The 24,063-nt window shown below is 41.0% G+C and overlaps 1 protein-coding gene across 1 annotated transcript in view; it reads right to left on the bottom strand.

The window, feature by feature from the left end:
* Positions 1 to 24,063, bottom strand: part of CPS1 (carbamoyl-phosphate synthase 1) — a 166,394-nt gene that overhangs the window by 44,649 nt on the left and 97,682 nt on the right. Inside the window, exons 22-24 of the mRNA XM_082261903.1 lie at positions 22,490 to 22,631; positions 6,923 to 6,988; positions 5,738 to 5,801 (exon numbers count right to left, since the gene is read on the bottom strand). Of these exons, the coding sequence (XP_082118029.1) occupies positions 5,738 to 5,801; positions 6,923 to 6,988; positions 22,490 to 22,631 (272 nt within the window). The remainder of the gene's footprint in view (positions 1 to 5,737; positions 5,802 to 6,922; positions 6,989 to 22,489; positions 22,632 to 24,063) is intronic.

Raw genomic sequence — 24,063 nt, 5'->3', positions numbered from 1 at the left:
GAGAAGTGGCAACTGTTCTTACCAGCTAAATACAGAGAGGGAGTTCTGGCCGCTCTTCATGATAATCATGGCCATCTGGGGCCCGAAAGAACCTTTCAGCTTGTCAGGGACAGGTTCTACTGGCCTTGTATGAGGGCCGAAGTTGAAGGATACTGTCATTCTTGTGTCCGGTGTATACAGAGGAAGACTCTGCCACGTCAAGCAGCCCCAATGGGCCATCTACAAAGTCAGGGACCCATGGAGCTGGTGTGCATTGATTTCCTTTGCTTAGAGCCTGATCTGAGTGGCCAGGGGAATGTCCTTGTGGTAACAGACCATTTTACCAGATATGCTCAAGCATTCCCAACAAGGGATCAGAAGGCCTCAACGGTAGCCAAAGTTCTTGTAGAGAAGTTCTTTGTACATTATGGGTTACCACAACGCCTCCATTCTGATCAGGGAAGGGACTTTGAAAGCAGACTGATCAAGAGACTGTTAGATATGTTAGGCATTCAAAAGACTAGAACCACTCCCTACCATCCACAGGGGGATGCCCAGCCTGAACGATTTAACAGGACTCTTTTGGATATGTTGGGGACTTTGAGCTCAGAGAAGAAACAGCATTGGGGCAAGCACGTAGCTGCCATTGTGCATGCCTACAACAGCACTGTCAGTGATGCTACTGGATATTCCCCTTATCGGCTGATGTTTGGAAGGGAGGCTCGGTTGCCAGTGGATTTGGCCTTTGGCATTTCGCCTGATCATACCTCTTCAGCATCGCATAGAGGATATGTGGACCGACTGCGGAAGAGTCTGAAAGCGGCCTATGACAAGGCTCAGGCCACATCTGATCAACGTGGACTGCGGAATAAAAAAAATTTCGACCTAAAAGTTCGGATCCATGACCTGCAACCAGGGGACAGGGTTTTGTTGAGAAACTTGGGTGTCCCGGGAAAACACAAGTTGGCAGACCGCTGGAAGTCCCAACCTTATGTTATCTGCAAGCAACTGCCAAACCTTCCTGTGTACCAAATTCGGCCTGAGGGAAGTGTGGGTCCATTGAAGGCTTGGCATCGGAACCATTTGCTGCCTCTCTCTGAAGCGGTTCGTATGCCCCCTGTGGAAGACTTGTCAGCGGCCCCTTCGACTTCTCGCCGGTCCAGACCAGTTACCAGATCTCAGACGATGCTCCCAGATGAGGGAGAGGGAAGTTCTCCATCTGAAGATTTGGAAGATGAAGAGGAGGTACCCGACTGGTTGTGGTCATCTCAGTTGCCAGAACCCACACCTGCCTCCCTGTCTTCGTCTGACTTGGCTGATAGAGGAGCCCTTCGGGCAGAAGCCCCTGAATTCATACCCTTTCATATGCTTCCAGAAGAAGCAGCTGAGGATGAAGATCCTGAGGAGGAGGTTGCACCCTTCTCTGAAGAAGAACTGACCTCTCTTGAACCATCAGGTGCCTCTGTGTTGGAACATGAGGAGGGGGACATGGAAGAATCCTCAGAAGTGCCTGATCCTAGTACCTCTGAGAGCATGCCTCCACGGGAACAGAGGGAAAGGAGAGTCATTCACCCACCTAAGAGACTGACCTATGATCAATTGGGTGAATGTTCGGAAGAAGCTGTTTTTATCTCCAAAAGGTCTCCTGACCAGCCTAGTTCCTCCACTGTAGATTTGGTGGGGGACAACCCTAGCTCACCCCCAGGCACAACTGTACAAGCCACCCAAGTTTTGGGGGGTCTGTGAGAGATCATGAGAACAAAGTATTGAAGTAGAAAACGTTTGCATTTAAGTTTGTACATAAGGATATTGGGTTTGGCCATTATAATAAGCACAGTTTTTGATGTTCACAATTTGGTTTACTTTGTGAGTTAATGTTTGCGCACATTTTGTTGCTCTGACCTCACTATATGTTTTTTTCCCTTTCTCACCTTTTGATGTTTTTTTTTTCAACACAAACTTTAAGATGTAAGTGTTTAAGAAATTGCAAAGGCACATGTGCTTTTTAAAGGAGCACTATATAAAAGCACTAGAAATCAGCACTATATTAACACTGTAGAAATCACTTATTTGCTTATTAATTGCACTTTATCGTTTTACTGTTGCACTGCTATTAGAATACAAAATTGGATGTATTCAGATTGACTTATTTCAGCAAAATGTTAATGTTTTTGTTGTATAATGCCAACCTATGCACTAGGGTACATACTGTTGACCTCTTTGGGGACCAAAGTTTCTCAAGTGGGGGGAGTGTGTAGCGGGGTTAAACATGCCTAAAGACACTGTTTGATATGTGGGAAGGAACTAGGCTCCCTCTAGTGGTAGCTGCATGGAATTTCCCGGGCTGTGACTTCCTTTTCACAAGATGAAGAAACTACATCTCCCAGGCTGCTTTGCAAGATCCAGGAACTAGGCTCCCTCTAGTGGTAGCTGCATGGAATTTCCCAGGCTGTGACTTCCTTTTCACAAGATGAAGAAACTACATCTCCCAGGCTGCTTTGCAAGATCCAGGGTGCACGGCTGCACCGCACGGCACTATGGGGGAGGTTATTTAAAGGAAGAGAGAAGCGCGCGAAGGGGGGGGGCTTTCTGCGCTGGACTCTGAGGAACCAGCGAGCGAGAGTGAAGGACTGACACTGGATATTGGGCCAGAGCCTTTTAGCCTGGAGGGACGACGTGGAACCGTCCCATCTCAAGCACGAGGCACATTCCTGGAGGTCATACTGCTGTTTGCCGAGACCGGAAGTCATCCGCCAGAAGGACCCCGCGCGGCTGGCATATAGCCAAAGGACTGAGATCGCAGTGGAAGCGCGCGAAGGAGAAACTTCTGGTGGTGAGAGGGCACATGCCCAATAACTGACTTTATCTGCTGAAGAGACAGTTTTATCTACAGATAGCGGTAGCGCAGCAGGATGTGATAAAACCCCGGGGTTTATCACCATACTCTCTCAGGAGACTCATAGACAAACAATAAGGTCTGTAAAGGAGTCGCCAGAGGCTTATCTCTCTCGCAGAAGTTATTGCTCAGTTACGCAGACACCCTGCGGTGACAACTAACAGCTCGTTGTTTTTTTCTCTCTTGATCTTTATTCCTAATCTGGATTACAAATGAGCTCTATTCAATAACCTTGCTAGCGAAGATCAACAAGAAAGAAGAGAACTCTGGGGGAGGGACTCAGATAGGCCCACCTACCTGGTACTGTGTCTAGCCTTAATGCAGGAGGAGTGTGGGGGTATTCTTTTACCTTTTTAAAGCTGTTTTAAATAACCTTTTATGGACTTGTATTGTATTGTATTGTATCTCCCCTATTCAATTTGATACATAGTAAACTAAGTTTGGTTAATTACAATCTTGTGCGTTGTTCCATTGTGTCACCCAGAAGGACTACTATTCAAGAAGGTAACAAGGTATTGTTGCATAGTGAAGTATTGTATTCCAACCTGTGTATCTATTTGATAGTCCAGTCCTATTCTGGGTCAGTTGTGCCTGAGGAGGGATCGAGCCAATTTGATTGGGTTGTTAGGCAGGGTGTAGACCCAATAATATAATCAGCAGCTCCTGCGGGGGTGGTGCTACACATGTCATGAATTATTATTGGCAATGTTATTATCATTTAAATTAAAACGTTGATAAAAGAAATATGAAAGCTGCCATTACTGACTTTATTCTAAAAATACTAGTTGCCTTGCAGCTTTCTGATCCACTGTCTTCCAATACTTTCCTAGTCATTGACCAGAACAAGTAGGCATTATGGGGTTGATTTACTAAAACTGGATAGTGCAAAATATGGTGCAGCTGTGCATGTTAGCCAATCAGCTTTTAACTTCAGCTTGTTCAATTAAGCTTTGAAAAAAAAAACTGGAAGCTGATTGGTTTCTATGCAGACCTGCACCAGATTTCGCATTCTCCAATTTTAGTAAATCCACCCCTATGAGTATAGTCAAAGAACAGTCACAAATCCTTTTCTGGATACTTTTATGAGCCACTAATTTAAAGGATTGAAGCAAAAGAGTACAGACAACTAACATTTTCAGAAGGAGAGGCGAGCAATGGCATTCTTTGTGTTTCTTTCATCATAACAGGTTTGCTTTAAAAATTTCTGGTAACCTATTAAAATGTTATTACTCTCTGTTGCTGAATGTCAATAAACAAGCTAATCCTTGTAGGATAAATGATTGATTCAAGGACTGGTCGAAAGGGTCAGTTGAGGTCCAGGCTGCTCTGGGCTTGCTTGGGGGGAACTTTTAAGTGCTAGAAGACCTCTTTTTCACATAAAACAAATTCTATTTATTAGACGATATATGCAAGCACTGATCTATAGAGAAAATGAGAAATATTTGCAGCTCTAACACACATCAGCCAAACTGCTGTTGGACCCTGCAAGAAAATTTGCATAGGTAGACTCCCTATCAAGCACTATTTTCAGTGTGACATCTGCCTATCTATGGCTTAAAACAAGGGATCATTTGCCTTGGGGAATCAATGATGCCTGTCTTAAATAAGAACTATACTACTACATCCATCACCAACTTTTTTAATTCTGTTGGTATACCATTTTTTCTGCTGGTCATGGGGCAAACAATCTTTTTAATGATAAAGAAACATAAACCTTGACCTACTTACCAAAATATTACTTAACTTCCTGATCAGCAAACATTTATTCTTCAAGCATTGTGAACACAAATATGTGCAATAAAATATTACAAGCAAATAAATAGGACAATCCTGTTACTGACACAATGTATTAGTGACCAGACATTCTCTTTGAGTCATTCTAATTTTATTGCCACAAAGTTACGATCCTTCTTTCTAAACAGGTGACGCTATTGGTATACAGAGCTTTTGAAAGTGTAGGTACTGGATATCAGGGCATCCAATATTCTATAGCCAAATTTACCTTGTCAAAAATCAACTACACACTATAGGGTTGATTTAGTAAAGGCAAATAGACTGTGCAATTTGCAACGTGCAGTTGCACTCTGGAAGTACAGTTTCTCTAGAGCTTAGTAAATGAGGTAAAGCTTTACTTTGCAAAGAATGCCCAATCACATGCAAGGAAAATAGAAATAACAGCATATTTGCTTGCACATGATTGGACGATGGAAATCAGCAAATTTACTATGCTCTGAAGCAACTGCTTTGGCAAAGTGCACAGTTTATTTTCCTTTAGTAAATCAACCCCTATATGTTGGTAGTACAGGAAAAATATTGGAAGCACAGGAAAATAACAGATAGTATTAAAGTATAAGATATTAGGAAGCCACATAATATCAATACTCTGTCTGGTCTAGTATAATCAGGGGACATCTTTTGGGCAAGAGGTCACATTTTTGACCCTTCCGTTTTTTCTTTGTGCAGTCTGTGCCTTCCCTACTAACACATGCCTAAACTCTATCAGAACTAGTAGATGGCTATTCTTTATTCTACCTAGTGACTGAGAATTAAGACTGCATTGAATATTATACCCTGAGATAGTGTGGATTTCAATTGTAGTAATTCTTTTTTCTCTAAATTTTTTGGAAGCCAGGGGAAATTAGGATACACAAGGATTACAAGTAATAAAATGGAACACTGTTTTAAAATAAGTTTGAAGATTTTCAGTGAAAGGTAAAGAAAGAGACTTAAATACAGCTTTTCTATACTTTCCTAAACTTCTCTTCAACTTTGAATTACAGTAAACACCTCTTATTGCAGTTTAGCTTTATAAACTTTTTCTGTTGTATATAAAATCGGAAAATAGCTGGACTCAGACAATACCTATATGATACGGGCCACAACCTAGAACCATCATTCCGTGGTCATCAAACTTTATATCATGCTCCTGGAAGAGAAATGAGAAGATGTATTAACCATTGTGAAGAGAAATGGATCATAAAAATCATTACTGGATGGTGCTCAGTATATTTCTGAGTGTCATCAAAACTTATGATTCCATTACGTTTGTAAATCTTCAGCCCAAAAGTATAATGGTTACCCTTCAGTGTGACATTTTCCCTTGAGCAGAACATGAGGAATGGTTTCAGGTACTGAAAGTGTTTTGAGGATTAAAGGAAATCTCCTAGAATAGAAAGACATCCAGACCTTCCCATGCATATTCTACCAAATATATCCCATTCGATTGGGAGGTTTTGGGTGATATATCAAAGTGAAGTGACCTGAACTTGGGTTTACTTTAAACTTCCAGTCATGTGCAGGATTTGTTCCTATTTGTTTTTATTTCCCTGCGCATGAATGGATCATTGCAGTGAACAAATGTTCAACAAATTCATGTTGCTGTAATAAATTGCCTCATTTGCACAATGACTGTGAAATTTTGGATAATATCTAGAATAAGAAAGCCAGCAAAGAACCTCTTTTCAGTTGCCTTTAAAACTGAGCCACCGAAATAGAAAAGAACACACCATGACCTTTCCTATTCAAACTTAGGGGTGAAAATATCAGAATAAAATTAGATTTAAAGCATGACCTATACCAGTGATGGCGAACCTTGGCACCCCAGATGTTTTAGGACTACATTTCCCATGATGCTCCTTTACTTTGCAGTGTAGGTGAGCATCATGGTAAATGCAGTTCCAAAACATCTGGGGTGCCAAGGTTTGCCATCACTGACCTATACCATATACCTCCTTTAAAAATTACAATGTTTTCCCATATCCTTTAAAGAAAACTCCTCTAATTCATCCATCCCCAACCCTCCTGAACTGACACTGTCATTACAAAAAGGTTACATTCTCCCTGTCAAAATTGTACTTTCCTTAATATTAAAACGAGAGGTGAGAAAAAACCCCAATGAGGCAGCAACGAAGTCAGGAAATATATAGAGAAATCTGATTGCTTGAGAAGCCCTGCAGATTCCAGTTATAATTTTAGGTATTATTTTATTTTTCAAGCAGTTGGCCTAAAACTAGAACCATAGCACCAAAATGTATTCCAAAACAATACCTGTCCATTGTAGGTGAGGTAGAGGTAGTTTGTAATTGCTGGGTACTCAGCAGCCAACGTATCAATCTGAGGAGCAAAAGAAGTACAGTTTAGTCAGGCAACTCAATGCCTTTCAAGAATCAGCAGTAAATAAAAGGATCAACTTAGTCCAGAACAATGAAAATAAACAGATCCAATTCAAAAAAGGTTCTCAAGTAGAAAGTCAACCTTCTCCCATATAGTCATGCATTTTACATCCCTTAGTTCATTGACCTTTGCCATGCTGAAGTGAATTGATTTTTAGGGGAGGTATTGCTACAGATTATCTGTCCAGGTCTATCAGTATAAATGGCAGCACCTTCACCAACAACCTGGCCATTTCTCAAAAAAAGGCTTTGAAGCTTCATTATCATGGGCTGCCTCATTGGTCAATAGGAATTTGTGTGATCTGAGAAGAGGTAGCAAATTCCACTACTATCAAGAAGTCATAGGTTCATTTAAACAAACTAGATATGTTCTCTGAAAAAGTTATACACACATACACAATGATTATATAATATCATGCATGCTCCATCCTTTTATTAAATAAATATCAGTTATTTATTTGTTCAACTAAAAATATAGTAAGCTAATCCCTACATTGTTGCTGAGTAGTATGTTTCAAATAAGTTGGAGCTGGCATCAACAAGATCTCATCCAATTTTTACTTACTGGTTGGATTCCACACTCTCCTCTTGGACTTAGACAGGGCATTATGTGTTTCAGCAATGAAAGGGTGCCATAATAATTTGATCACCTCAGGATTGTATTACCTCATGGTAGATGACAGGATCAAGAGTACAAATGCATCTGCATTACAACTGCGCATACCAAGTAACTTCATTAAAATAGAAGAGCTTGCCATGAATGCAAAATTACTTTGGTAATGATGGGGCACTTAAAATAAAGTATTAGCCCATAAAACAATGTTAGCACCTCGGGAGATGGCTGCGAGGCTAGTTTTCTAGAGCCAGATGCTGCATGTTTAAACCAGGTCAGCTCCTGATGTTTCATGATTACAGGTTTTTATATACTGTTTAATTGCCACTTCGGCGGAACGCCACAGTTTCAATGGGAGCTCTCAAAGAGCATAGCCGAAATTGCTTTGTGGGTGAAATAAGGAATGATGAAAATGGAAAATGAAATTGCTTGACAATGTGCAGGTTAATCTGTAGGATGATATAAATTAAAACTCAATCCCTTTATGGTTATTTAATATAATCACAGCCAATCAGAATGCTTAGTATATACATTTGACCAGCAATTTCATTGGCTCAGTCAATTGTCAATCTAGTGAAAGAAGTCTTGTGGATTAGGACAGCATGATTTTGTTATGCAAGAGACCAAAGATAAGTGGCTTATGTTAGCCATATGCTGCCCATATGCTGGCAATAAATATATGCAATTTATGAAAGTGATGTGACAGTTTCAAAAGTTGAATGTGGTTAAATGGAATATAGTATTTTTGACGTTTAAAGACACATAAAATCTTAATGTAAATAAACTTGTTCATGTGTTAGTGTTCATGTCTTAAAAATCTGTAAAGTCTGCAGTTATACAGTATATATAAAAGGGGGCATCAAAACTTGTTCATTACATACAGTATACAGACTCTGTTTCCTGTTTTGCAGTGCTACACAATGAATGTGCTTTACTGCTCACTTTAACAATGCAAGTCTATAGGGTTGATTTACTAAAGACAAATAGGCTGTTCACTTTGCAAGTGAAGTTGTACTTTGCAAAGTAATTTGCCCGAGAGCTTAGTAAATGAGATAACATTCAACTTTGGAAAGATAACCCAATTATGTGCAAGGATAATTTTAAAAAATTGTATGACGGAAGTCAGCAAAGCTTGACCTCATTCACAAAGCTCTTGCAAACTGAGTGGTCTACTTGTCTTTAGTAAATCAACCCCTCTAAGCCCATTGACTCATTAAAACTGCTTGCTCCCTGTGGGGCTGATATTTTATCAACAGGTAGAAAGATCAAGTATATAACTCCATAAATAATAACATAGTTAATTAGGTTGATAAAAGACACCTATCCATCCAGGATTGCTGGAAGAAGGCAAACACCTCTTAAAAAAAGGAGGCCCAGTTTGATAAACAAGGGAGAGTCTTTAATTATCTTTAATTAACCTTTAGTGACAATTGAATAACTCCTTGGTTCAACATTCTACAATATTACTTCTTATAAATTTTAATAGCTGTTATCTTGCAGTTGGAAACACATCCAGCCCTTTGCCAGAATCCAAAAAATATGGATGTGGTACCAGAAAAGGAATAGAGGAGGGGATCGACTAATGGGGACAGATACTCATGTGACACTTGTTTAAGACAGGGTTTCTCCCATGTTGGAGAGATTTCCTTTCACTTCCTGTTGTGTCTCCAGGATAACAAGTGATAGGAAATTTTCCGAATGGGAAACTGAATACAAAAAAAGGTTTGTTTTAATCCTTACCTATTCTATGCAAAACAAGAAAAGAGCTTTGGCTTTAGATATACTTTAAAGCAGTGTATAGGTTAACATCTGATGCATACAGTTTTCCAGTATGGCTTCAAATTTCAGACATTAGGAAAAAGTGTAGTTGGTTACAGACAAAATAGGGTCAAAATCACAATAGACCTTGGTGAATGGAATTTTTAAAGAATAGAAAATATTGTATTTTTTCAAAACTGACAAAAATCTGTTTATGTCCAACTTAAAATGTGTTTATTTTTCTTTCATGGTATGTTATCTAAATGCATTTCTTCATTGTAAAATGAAGGATAAGAGTCAGACAATTTTGACAGTGCATCTGACAATATAGATTACAGATTAGGTTGATCTCCTGCCACAGTATCCCTGAACACAATGCATGCTCCAGCCGAAAAGATCATAGTAGTAAATTCCAGTAGTTTACAAAGCACATATGACAGGTTATTCACATATCCAATGCTATTCAATGCAAAACAAATATAGCAGAAAGTAGCCAGTTAAAATGGCACTGCGTTACAAGTATCCATCTGATGCAAGCTTCTTTTCATAATGTAGCTGTAAACCAAAACAGGAATTTGTGTCTATAGCTATATGCAAATACCAACAAATCTGTATTTGCATAGAATATTCAGCAGGATTCAGTAGCACAATGGAGAGATGGATGAACCTTTCAGGTAGGAGGGGAAACCTTATGGAGTCTGCTGTACAGCAAAAATGTTACATTGTATGCTGAAAAAAGTTTACAGGTATTATTTTAGGGCCCAATCACACTGTTTTGATGTGGTAAATCATTTTTTTGTACATTTTGCGTATTGGTGAAATTTGGTGCAATTCTTTCCTAATGGCAGACCAACTTACTTTGCCAATGCAGCTCTGTTACATTTTATCAAAATGCACAGTAGTGCCCTACCATGTCCTGCATTACAAAAAAATGTTAACTGTTCTATTTTTTTCTGTTCTAATGTGTTGGCATCTTATTCATTTAAATAGGCTGCTTAATGCAATGCACATTAACACATGTGCAATGACGCAACACAGAAGAACGGGAATAGTATGAATGAGCCCTGATTGTATCAATCAATTATATTAATCAATGGAATACCAGAAAAAAAGGAAATGTCAGTTGGTGGACCAACTAGACATAACAAAAAGAACTGGACTTTCGGAGGCACATCATAAGATAGATACATGCAACTCGGATTATTAAAAAGGAATACTTTTATTAAACACAATGTTAAAATCAGTAAGAGGTAAAAACCTCAACACTAAACAAAATTCAGTACATGGAAAAATAAATAAAAGAAAGGCCACAAGCCATATCAATACACAATTGTACACTCGTATAAATTGGAGAATTTATTTGGTTTCTGGTCAAAGATTTGTAGTTGACTTGAAGAGTAATTCTGATTAGAGGTTGACGCGTTTTGCGGTAAGCTTCGTCAGGACCATTATTAATGAGGACAATTCTTCTCTGATATGCGTATGGCAACAAATGGCTTTTGGGCGGACCCAGGGGACAGGTAAGAAGTAGGACGCCTTAGATGGACGAAGGCATCCAAAATCTTCTCCCCAGCTTTGGTGTACATGTCCCTGGCGACACAAGCAGGGACAGGTACACCAAATAGCTGGGGAGAAGATTTTGGATGCCTTTGTCTGGGTTGGAGACAGACTATGGGCCCTTGAGGAGGTGACAATACTCCTATATGTCACCGACCACCTTCTATCAGCCACCCCACTTAACCACATCATTACTGCTGTTTATTAGTGTTGTGTCTCCCTCCTTTTGTGTCTGGGGACCTGCAGGGTCATGATGGACCCACCTATTTGAGTATACCCACCCTGAAGTAATGCATCTTGATCTTACCAGATTCACCACACCATATATCCCAGGGTATATTCCTAAATAGTGACTGTTAGGGAATTAATTTGATATTCACCAATATTACCCAATTGCCAGCCATTGCGCCTGAATCCTGGAAATACAATATTCCTGTCCCCGATCCTGCATTGCAAGGAAGCTTGGGTTACACGCTATGAGCTCACAATGTCCATCTAAGGTGTCCTACTTCTTACCTGTCTCCTGTGTCCACCCAAAAGCCATTTGTTGCCATACGCATATCAGAGAAGAATTGTCCTGATTAATAATGACCCTGATGAAGCTTACCGCGAAACGCGTCAACCTCTAATCAGAATTACTCTTCAAGTCAAGTACAAATCTTTGACCTGAAACCAGATAGATTCTCCAATTTATAGGAGTGTACAATTGTGTATTGATATGGCTTGTGGCCTTTCTTTTATTTATTTTTCCATGTACTGAATTTTGTTTAGTGTTGAGGTTTTTATCTCTTACTGATTTTAACATTGTGTTTAATAAAAGTATTCTTTTTTAAGAATCTGAGTTGCATGTATCCATCTTATGATGTGCCTCCGAAAGGCCAGTTCTTTTTGTTATGTCTAGTTGGTCCACCAACTGACATTTCCTTTTTTCTTGTGAGTTAATTTGGATGATGGCACCCGGTCGGTAGCTCAACCTCCTTTTGCCAATGGAATACCAGTGTTCAGCACATGCCAGTCTTACATTCATCTAGAAATTTATCTCTGGCCTCTAAAGCCTAGTATACATGGGCCGAATGTCGGCTGGCATGATTCAATAGAAACCGGCTGACATTCAGCCCATGTGTATGGCCGAAGGTCCGACAGAAGCCTGATGTTTGGCTGGCTTCTGTCGAAGGCTCATGACCAAAAAAGGTCTCCTGCCCGTCTCCTGATGAGTGTTTTGGCGTGAAGGGCAGTCCCCCGGTCAGAATACAATTGTTAGTACAGCGGCTCCTGAACAGCTGGGGATCTTAGCAGCAACCACATGCTGTCAGAAAAGTTGTTTGTATATAGGCTAAAGAAAGCAGTCGTGTCCCTTTTAATCATTTTTTAGTTTACTCAATGGCTTATGTTCTTTGAAGTTACCCCGTCAGTTTAAAACAAGAACCTACCTGTTCTCATGCAGGGAAAGTTAGTATAGATAGTTTTTTAAGCTGACAGGGACACTTTAACCACCTCCTTCCCAAGACTGTTCTGACACTACGCTCCTATAAGTAAAAAACTATTTTTTTTTGCTAGAAAATTACTTAGAACTACCAAACGTTATATACATATTTTTAAGCAGAGATCCTATAGAAAAAAATGGTGTGTGTTGTAATTTTTTATGTCACACAGTATTTGCGCAGTAGTTTTTCAAACGCAATTTTTTTAGAAAAAAAAAAAAACACTTTCATGAATTAAAAAGAAAAAAAAAAGGAGTAAATTTAGCCCAGTTTTTTTGTATAATGTGAAGGATGATGTTACACTGAGTAAATAGATATCTAACATGTCATGCTTTAAAATTGCATCTGCCCATGGAATGGCGACAATCTACCGTGTTTAAAATTCTCCATAGGTGATGCTTTAAATGCTTTTACAGTTTTTATCAGTTTAACCACTTGCCGACCGCCGCACGACTATCTACGTCGGCGGTCAGCCCCTCACAGGCAAACTAACGTAGGGCTACGTTGCTTGCTTGTGAGGGTCTAGGGAGCGAGCGCGCACCCCCCGGGGCGCGCTCCCGCTCCCGCGTGGTCACGGACCCCCCCCGCGCGTGTGACCAGCGGACCCGATGTCCGCCGGTCACTCGGCGATCGGCGGGGGAGAGGGAGAATGTCAGGCAGCTTGTGTAAACAAACTGCCTGTCATTCTCCTCGCTGCAAAGACACTGATAAAACGGATCTGGTATGTAGATCCGTTGATCAGTGTCCTTACAGCTAGAGCCACAGCCAATCACAGTAGAAACCACGCCCCTAGGGACACACACAGCCCCTCCCTTCCAAATAAAGTTAACCCCTTCACTACCAGTGTATTTTTACAGTAACAGTGCATATGTATAGCACTGATTACTGTAGAAATGTCACTGGTAACCCCAAAAGTGTCAAAAATGTCAGTCAAGGGTCCGATCTGTCCGCCGCAATGTCGCAGTACCGCAAAAAAAATCGCAGATCGCCGCCATTACGCGTTAAAAAAAAAAACAACAAAAATGACAAAAATCTTTCCCTTTGTTAGTAAACGCGATAACTTTTGCGCAAACCAATCAAAATACGCTTTTTGCGATTTTTTTTACCAAACATAGGTAGCATAAAATAAATTGGCCGAAAATTTTTAAAAATTTTGATTTTTACATTTTTTTTTGGGGGAATTTCATATAAAAAAATGTGAAAAATATTGCTATTTTTGCAAAATTGACGCTCTTTTTTTGTTTATAGCGCGTGATCAAAAAATCGCACAGGTGATCAAATACCACCAAAAGAAAGCTCTGTTTGTGGGAAAAAAAGGACGTCAAATTCGTTTAGGTACAGCGTCGCACGACCGCGCAATTGTGCGTTAAATTCACGCAGTGCCGAATCGCAAAATACCCCCTGGTCGGAATGGGGGTAAAATCTTCCGGGGCTTAAGTGGTTAAAGTTGCACAGGAGGTCAGGTGCTAGAATTATTGCTCTCGCTCTGACATTCATGACATTACCTCACATGTGTGGTGTGATCACCGTTTATATATGCATGCAGGAGTAACGTATGCGTTCGCATTTGCGTGTAAGCACAGTGGGACAGGGCACTTTCAATTTTTTTATTATTATTATTTATTTTATTCAAAAAAAACTTTTTCTTTACACTTTTTTTGGAATAATTTTAATGCTATCACAAGGAATTAACAACATCCCTTGTGACAGTATGGGCTGTGACAGGTCCTCTTGATGAGGAGTTTTGGGGCCTATTAAACCCCAAATCTCTCCTCTGGCCCCCCCATGCAGCCGATCGGACTGAGATCAGACTGATCGGCTGCTTCTCTGGCCGCTGGGGGCCAGTTAAACAAAGTGGTGGAACCGGAAGTGATGAATACTCGTCGCTCCCGGTTTCCAGGGTTACAGAGAGAGGGGAACAACATCAGTTCCTCTCTTTCTGTACCAGGCAGCCATCGCCGCCTGCCGCATCACTCCCGGCCTCCGCGATGGGACCGGAGAGCCAGGGAGAGGCAGCGACGAGAGAGGGGTTGGATCCCCTTCTGCCACCCACAGAAATGATCTAATTAGAAACTCAGATCACTTCTGCCAATAAAAGAATCAGCGGCTGAACAAAATGAAAATGGGATGATGCCTGTAGGTGCAGGCATCATCCCTGTATTACCACTGAACCCCAAGGATGCACGGTTACATCCATTTGGGGGAAGTGGTTAAATCATGTAAACTCTGGCTTCAGTTGGTACAAGAAGTGTGTACAAAAAGGTTTTACAAAGCATTTTGTTAACATTCAAGTAGCTTTGCTGAGGCTTTTCAAACACTGTTCAGCTCTGGTTCAGAATGGTAAACACAGATCATAATGGGAACGCTGGCTGTCATTTTAAAAAAGCTGCTAGGAGGCTTTAGCAGGTTATCAAAAACTTTCAGGTTGTGCTGAAGTTTCATTAAAGCCTGCTAAAGCCTTGCTGCCTATATCTGTGGATCTACTGATCCATTTTGATATGCAGCTTTTGTGGCAGCTAACCTATGCTTATGCGCTTTTCATCACATGTTGAATATTGCTCTGATTTGTCACAAGTTATTATTATTCTTCCAAAATATACAAACATTACTTATGCAGGAGTTTACTTTTATTCCCTGCACTATATGCACTATATGGCCAAAATTTGGAGGACACCTAAACATCACACCTATATGAATTTTTTGAACGTCCCATTTTGAAACTGTGAGCTTAAATATAGAGATGCATGCACCTCCCTTGTGTTTATAGCAGCCTTCACTCCTTTGAGGAAGGCTTTCCACAAGGTTTTGGAGTGGGTCTGTCACTTCTCTGCCTTTTAGCTAAGATCAAGTGTAGTATCAGTTGTCGGAGTTAGAACCCTGACTCCCTTCCGCCAATTGGGGAGTCAGTTAGTAATTCCTGATGTAATTAGGTGGTAACTGTGGGGGCGGTGGAAAGGCCTTTTCCTCCCGGGTTGATTCTGGCCTGGTGCACGAGGCTTGTCCCCGGTTGAAGGCAAGGCTCTCCCTAAGTTCTTTAACTTCTGATGCCTTCCTGATAGGGATGGGGCTGCATTGGTCTGGCCAACGACCGGGCTGTGAAAGAAGCCCGTGGTGTGCATGCCCCTCGGGTGGTAGTGCAGGGGTGCCTAAATTCTAAGGTGAGGGAGCTCACCTTGGGTTTTTGGTACTATGGCCAGTGCACTATGTACACACTTTTTTCACACCTGCCTCTAGGGCCAGGCCTTTTGGCTAGGACCAGAGGTTTTTTGTTTACTCCTGGCCGAAGGGCCTGCCATAGTATTTTATTATGGCACATGCACTTATCCATTTCCCTTTTTAATTTCTGTATTTGTCACTGCACTTTTTGCACAGCACGTATGCACTTTCTCACTCCCTGATTAGTAGGGTTTAGGTCCCCATGACTGCCCTGAAAGTCTTGAAGGGGAGGGCATGTGGCCTTCTGGTCAGGTTCTCCCCTCCCATGGAGTCTCTCTTTGGGGTAGCCCCACCTAGTACTTGGGTTTGGTCTGTTTCAGCATGCCTTCCAAAGAAAGGGATCCACTTGGTTTCCATCAGGTGGGCCAGTGAGTACCCCAGTTCCTGTCAGGAGCCTTGCGCCTCAGGGGATCAGGTCAAGTGTTCTTTCTCTTCAGAGGAGGACCATGTGTACACCCTGTGCAGAAGCCCTGGTTCGCAATTGTTGCTCCAATTATCAATATATTCATCCAACTTGACTTCCTCAACACCAAACTTGTCAAAACCGGTCTTTATAGGCCTATCTTTGTGCCCAAGGGCACAGCCATGTTGGAACAGAAAATGCCCTTTCTCAATTTGTTGCTACATGGTTGAAGTGCATCATTTTCTATATCTGTAGGGTGTCCACATACGTTGGGCCACATACTGTAGGTGTGGTGGTCAGGTGTTCACAATCTTATACTACATATACTGTATAATGCTGTCAGATTACAAGTGCACTAGATTATCTAACCCATATTAAATAGTGAGTTGTATACATGTAATACATCAGTTTGAGAGCCATATACAGTTGTATAGTTTCACTCGTCACATACCTAAAAGCTAAAAAAGGTTTTTTTTCAAAATTATTTGACAGGGAGATGTTTTAGATGTGATACAGCTCTATTGACAAGTTCAGTGAGATTTTAAATATGCGTAAGATATCTTTATATATTTTCAAGTCTGACAATCACTTTGAGTGTTTCCAAGTCTGACAATCAGAACTTCAAAGTATGACCATGGTGTCATGGCTCTTGTGTTATGCTGAAATGTTCCTCTTTTGCATTTTAATTTTGCCTCTGAGATCATTTAAATTCTGAGCCATGTCCAATTTTTCCTATTCAATTCTAGTGTGTAAATATTGTGTTAATGTAATCTGTCTTCACAGGGTTGTAAAGGTAAACCATTTGTTATTGCTTTTTAGTAATGTCCCGAATGTCCTCCATAGCAAACATCCTTTATTCCTGCTACAAAACCAACCGTGCGTTGTTTTTTTTTTTTTTTTTTTTTTCATATTTAACATGAATAGCTTTTACATTTAATATGAATAGCTTCATTTGTCATGGTGTCTGAAATGTGAACTATGTCATGCTTAGCAACCAATTTAATGAACATGTTATTTTTTGATCATCAAAGTAAAAACCTACAGGTTGTTATGGGGCAAAGCTTGCAGTGCTTATTTCAGGCCTTTTTAAACATCAGTATGGTGACATGGGTCTCCAGGCACATAGTCCAGACAGATGAACAGTTACAACCTGCAGGTGGTCCACCCTCCTTCTCCCGAGCACCACCAGACCCCTAACCAAGGCATTCTTTACACTTATTTCTTGTTCCCCAAAAGTGATAAGCCAACATTCTTTACTGTCAGAGCGGTAAGGATGTGGAATTCTTTTCCACAAGCAGTGGTATCAGCAGGGAGCATCGATAGTTTCAAAAAACTATTAGATGGGCACCTTAAAGACCACAACATACAGGGGTATAGAATGTACGGTTAACAGTGTAGCACTTCCCCCTTGAGGAGTGCTGGATTTCACACTTACGTGTCCCCCTGGGTTACCTATAGCAACTTTGACAGTCACAGTCTATCACTTTACTTCTTGGCTCAGTCAATACTCCGTCCAGGGGTATGTAGTTGTTTTGTATTTTATTTAATCAATTAGGGATGGGGGAAGGGAATAGTGGGATTCTCCAGATTAACTATTCACAAAATGGAGGACTTCTAACTCTTGGTACAGCCAGGCTGGTAATCCACCTTGCCACTTAGGTGGGCTTAGAGTTTAGTCTCTTTCAAGATGACTTGATGAACTAAATTACCTTCAAGACACTTTGCTAGTAAATTCTCTTTATGGACTGCCGACACCCATCCACTGACTATCCTACTCTTGGAGTGGCCCCCCTCAGGATTGACACGATCCCCTGTACTCACAATACTGTTTTTCTAGGGTCTCCAGTGTCTCCCCCTCAGTCAGCTCTCCTGGACCTCTGGGTTCAGCTCCATTCCTCTGGCCCTCAGGACGACCCCCTGAGGCCACGTGCCACTGCTACAGAGGAGGAGGTAGCCGCCACCCTCCCTCCAAGACTCTGCTTACCAGCCAAGGACCTTGCAGCACATGTGCTCCTGGCTTTTATACAGTATCCCAGAATTCACTGAGGTGACCTGCCCTTGCCAATCACCAGGACTGTACCAAAGCCTATGCATCCATTTGTCAGGTTTCCTCCCACTGTCCAACATGTTTCCCTATTGGACCAGTGTGAAACACTTTCTGGACATAATGAATCACATACTGAGCAGACCTCACTAACAGATCCTGCTCTCCAATAAACAGAGAGCAATATAGATTTGCCTGCTGCTCCTCTGATAGGCAGACAGAGCCAAAACCTATACTCTCTCACTAGCACCTACCTAGGAGGGTGCTACAACAGCAAACACACACACACACACATCAAGAGTAGGGATGATGATCGAACGGTTCGGGACGACCATCGGTTCGACCCGAACATTGGGTGTTCAAAATTCGGCCGAATTCCGAACTTTTTGCGGTAAAAGTTCGGAATTCGGCCACCAGAACTGCCCAAAATGCAATGGGACAGGAAAGCCCGTGATTGGCCCAGAAACGTCAGTAAAAGCCAATTGAGGGGGCAGGAGTCTGCTAGGAATGTGAATGGAGTGACTACAGGGTCCAGAGGCCAATCAGGAGTGAATACACCCCCCAGTATATAACATAGCCCCGCCAAACCTCTAGCACTGTAATACAGAGGCTGTGGAAGAGAGTGGAAGCATTTGTTTTTCTACTGCTGCTTGTGTATGGAGCTGTTCTTTTAGTGTGAGGAAAGGGATATGCAGTGTAGTTAGGGTACTATATACCACTATAGTTAGATTCAATAATCTAGTTCTTGTAGGGATACCTTTAGGTGTCAGGGTGACCGTAGTGTAGTTTAGGGTGACCTGACTCTGCCATGTCAGGGTGACCGTAGTGTAGTTTAGGAAGACCTGACTCTGCCATGTCAGGGTGAGCGTAGTGTAGTTTAGGGTGAACTGACTCTGCCATGTCAGGGTGACCGTAGTGTAGTTTAGGAAAACCTGACTCTGCCATGTCAGGGTGACCGTAGTGTAGTTTTAGGTGAACTGACTCTGCCATGTCAGGGTGACCAAACTCTGCCATGTCAGGGTGACCGTAGTGTAGTTTAGGGTGAACTGACTCTGCCATGTCAGGGTGACCGTAGTGTAGTTTAGGGTGAACTGACTCTGCCATGTCAGGGTGACCGTAGTGTAGTTTAGGGTGAACCAACTCTGTCATGTCAGGGTGACCGTAGTGTAGATTAGGGTGAACTGACTCTGCCATGTCAGGGTGACCGAACTCTGCCATGTCCGGGTGACCCCATTATGCAGATTCTGGGTTAGGGGTATACATATATACACATATATATGTATATATATGTATATATATATATATATATATATATATATATATATATATATACACAGTATATATATGTGTATGTATATATATATATATATATATATATATATATATATACACCCCTGTACAGAAGTTTAAAAAAAACACCCAAAAAACGCCTGAAAAACGCCTGAAACAAAAACGCCCAGGTGTGAAAGGAGGGTAACACCATCCCTGCGCTATTGAAATTCTAAGAAAAACAGTATGTTTTTTTTTCTGGTTCTGGACATGCTACAGAGCTGAAACTGCACAGGTACACTTTTTAGACTCCAGAGACACTAAATCCAAAGAAATCTCTTTTCTTTTCAATCATTTTTTCAATAATTGGCTCTCTATCAAAAACGACAATTTTTAAGAACTTTTTTCTGCCTGATTCATAGTCCCTGGGGCATGACCCAGAACCCTATGCACTTTTTAGGGGCATTTATTGGGTTTTAGGGCTTCAAAATGGTGTTTTTTGATTCCAGAAGTTCGGGTCCCATTGATTTCAATGGGGTTTTGGAATCCGAACCAAACTTTCGGGAAATTCGAGTGTTCTGGTCGAACCGAACTTTTCAAAAGTTCGATCATCCCTAATCAAGAGTTGAACTGGATGGACTGGTGTCTTTTTTCAACCTCACTAACTATGTAACTTTGTAACATGGGTTCAGCGAACATTACTAAAGTTCTGGTGCAAAAACTAAAAACCAAGTCATTAGGAGCCAAATGTTGAAAACAATAATTGCCATTTTTTAGTCTTTAGTCTAGTAGGCAAAGGGTTGTCAAACAAATGGCTAGGGAAGGGCTAGAACAAGCGTGCAGACACACCCCCCTCCCCTCCAAGCCATACCAGGCCTCATGCGCTGAAAATATGAAGGTACCTTGCTACGGGAGACCCTCTGGCAAAGCACCTTGTCTCCATGTTGAAAGAGACAGGGTCCTCTTCCCAACAATTCTGTCCAATTGGTTGTGAGGATCAGCTTATGGGGAGTAAATCAAAATCTTGAAGCCCCCTTTAACAATAAGGGAACACCCAGATACTGGTCGCCCCCTATTTGAATGAAAGTATCCCTAACCATTACAAATAAAATGTAAAGTATAAATAAGAACACTCAAAAAAAGTCCCAAAATATACATCCAACGTCAATCATGTCGTCCAGCGATACAGAATCACATTTATTACATTGCCCAACGCCCATCTACCTAATGAGGAAAATAAATACATGCCGATTGCCAACACACTTCTGGTTTTAACGCTTTACCCTCACTGAATGACAGGTTCCCCTGTCAAGCGGCAGCAGTGAAGAAAGCAAAGAAGCAAAGAACTAAGAGGACATCTAAAGGTGCAATCAGGAACTACACCACACCACCCATAATAGGGCTGTAACATAACCCTACAGATTTATTACCAACTCAATATCTGGCATTTTAATGATATAGCTAGGTGCCAAGACCTCAGTATTACAACTTTACAATATAAAATGAATTTCTATATAGTTTAGACTTCTGTAAAAACATGTATAGACATCAATTAGTGTATGCCAACATTCAAGGGGCTTTACAGTGTATTTGAAGATTCATGTTCCTTTTGGTGCAAGATAAACACTTTTACAAATCCCACTTCCTGTAACACTTCATCCCCCGCAACACACACACAATATTTGGGCTCTTTATATATGTGAGTGAATAGGCTGCTTAAGCACACATTTTCGTGTGCCTTCATTCAAAAAGTGTAGTATTAATAAGGCTCTCATAGCAAAATGTTATCTCTCACACACAAACAATAAGTCAGTAATGTCTCTCTATGATTTAAATTTCTATAACTCTAAAAGGATAGAAGAACAGGTATTGAGCTAGAAAGCCAGATAACAATAATACATAGGTCCTAGAGTGTGTAATTTATATGGGATTTCCTTGTAGTTTTATTTGCCTAAAGAGAAAAATTAAAAATGGGCAAACCGGCAGGAATTTTAATAGAGAAGAGACATGCTTCATCTCTTCTGCACTAAAGTTACTTACTTGCCTGTCCTTCTGCGCATACCCAGCCCACTGTGCAACTTCGGCAATGCTATATCTGACTGAACTCTGGCGCATGCGCGGTAGTTGCGTCATCCCGCACGGGTCAATGAAAGCAGCCGGGGATCAAGACCCGGAAGTCGGCCGCCCAAATATGTCAGCGGCCAAGCAAAGAGCTCAGGGACACCCCATTGCTGGATCCAAGATGAGTATAGTTTCACTAGAAATAAGTTTAACCTTACAAAAGAAATAATGAAAGCACATGTTTTTGCAGATAAAAAATGTGAATTTATATTTTTTTTAAACAGGGGCCTGAAAAAATTTCCACCTGTGATCAGTGGATCATGGATACAATGCCAGGCACCTACAGACGCTTCCTACAGCTCTCTGCCAGCACCTCTGTATGAAATTTCAGTTACTGAGCTGCAGGAAGGGTTTATGAACTACTAGTGTGCTAATCAGCGCACTCGTAGTCCATTGAGAACTAAAAGTCTACGCTGCAGTGGCAGATGGGACTTGTAGTTTATTCAATCACATATCTGCAAATCAATGATGCAACTATAGCAGCTGCAGGGGAGAGAAACCCCTGCCTGCAGTCAGGTTTTGGTGGCCTGGGGAGCTTAGGGGTGAGCGTTTGGGTGCTTAGTTACATATTACACCCTAAATACAGTTAAAAAGGTTTAACTAGTCTTTAACAGCATATAAATTACATGTTTTGGTTCATTTGTGTTTTTTTTTTTGTTTTTTTTTTATGCATGATCCGTTTTACTAGTTAGGTTCAGACAGCCACATGTCCTAGTGGTGGGACTGAATATCAGACTTGGCAAATCAAAGGTCCCATATCCTATTTATTGCAAGTCCCAGTAATCTATAGTTCCACAAACTCAATCATATGGCACTAGATACAGCAGAACTTGAAAAGAAAGTTTTACATTATTCCTAACACTTAATACAAGCCATAGTTTATTACGTTTTTTGCATATACTTAACAAATAATTTAGCTTTATTAACTTTTCTAGCCTGTGGAGCTTGACGGTTTGTATTATTAGGGAAAATTTGCTTACCTGTTTGACCCAAGGCTTGACATTCTTGTTCAATCTAAGCTCTCTGGTTTGAGCTTCAGAAAGCCCCAGGCATTTCCCAATATAACGATCAGAAAACCCAATTTGCTTGGCCCTCCGCAGTGTTTCCTCTGGCACAGATTCACTAGAATATAGTCAAGGATCTGTTTAGAAACCTTACAATATACATTCCTGTCCTTTAATCCTAGTTTTTATTAACCATAGGGGCAATAACGGTGCAGAGTAAATTGACAGGTATATACCATTGAAGAATAGCACAAGAACAAAAAGCACACATAGTAACCCATAGCAACCAATCAGAATCCACTTTATTGAAGCTAGAATAAAACCAAAATGATTTTGATTGGTTACTATAGAAACTTCCTCTTGCTCTCTCACTCTCTTGCTCTGTACTTTTAATAAGCCTGAACATGTCTTGTTTCTGGTTTATAAAGCATGCCTGCTTTTCAGTCCGGTGCCACATATATCAAGCCTGCTTGATGTTTGCCTAAGATTTCACCCACTTTGAAAATTCCTGCACTCCTTACATGCCGTGTTCAATAATACATGATAAAAGAAGGATGAATAAAATTTCACTTAATGAGTACATTTTCACCTGTCAGAAGGGGAGCCTGGGGAATCGTGGCAGGCACTGGATGTGCGCAGGATGCATTCCAATCACCCAGGCACCAGCTTATGTCCCTCATGCCACCTTGTCCTTCTTATCGCTTGTATTAGTGACAGGGTTGATCATTCAAGAGGCCATAGTATAAAGCATGTCTTTCAGCACTGAACTGAGACTTTTTCAGCTTTAAACAAATATCACTGAGGACATTTTCATGCCCAGCCTTAAATACTCAGAAACTTATCAATTATACATCTAATGCAGAAACATTTCCCTACAGCGAGATTACAGAATACAGGACTTCCATGCACTAGTGGGTTGAGTTTAGACTACTCAATTATAACTCAATTACAGCATGTGAAATTTCCATCAGTAGTATCGCTCAAGTTCAGAGGTCATTGGCTTTACTTTAAAAGTGTTTGAGCAATAAATGTGCATCGACAGAATATACAAATTTCAGGTTTTTGGCTAATTTCATGTATACCTTGATCATCAAAATCAGAAAGGTCTGTTATGACACTCATCTTCATTGGGATCTGCTCTTTGGGCAGGATGGACAACTTATATTATTTTGAAGACCTAAGCAGGGGCATTTTTTCCATCATAGCCTCTTTTACATCGGGATGAGAGATGGAGAAAGGGTGAACCAGAGCTACACTTTGGTGAAAAAATATTCTACTTTGTCTTTTCTCTTTAAACTCCTTTCTGCTGTGAAATAGTAAACCCAAGATCAGCAGGCACAGCCTTTTCTGAGGATTGATCCCCTAGCTATGCCAGCATTTCCAGCTGCCATCAGCTGCTACTCAGTAACCAGCAATGCACCCCCAAAATCTTTGCCAGCACTAATAACTAAAGAAAAGGGGGCATTTCTTTCAATGCACTGTGTATTACTCTGAAGCTCAATGACAAAATCTCGCCCGTCTTGCCCTGGCATGGCCATGACTAACTACAA

The sequence above is a fragment of the Pelophylax lessonae genome, assembly GCF_965119305.1.
Source record: "Pelophylax lessonae genome assembly, chromosome: 6".
NCBI lineage: Eukaryota > Metazoa > Chordata > Amphibia > Anura > Ranidae > Pelophylax > Pelophylax lessonae.
The sequence above is the reverse complement of the archived record's forward strand: the minus strand, read 5'-3'. Positions and strand labels throughout refer to the sequence as shown.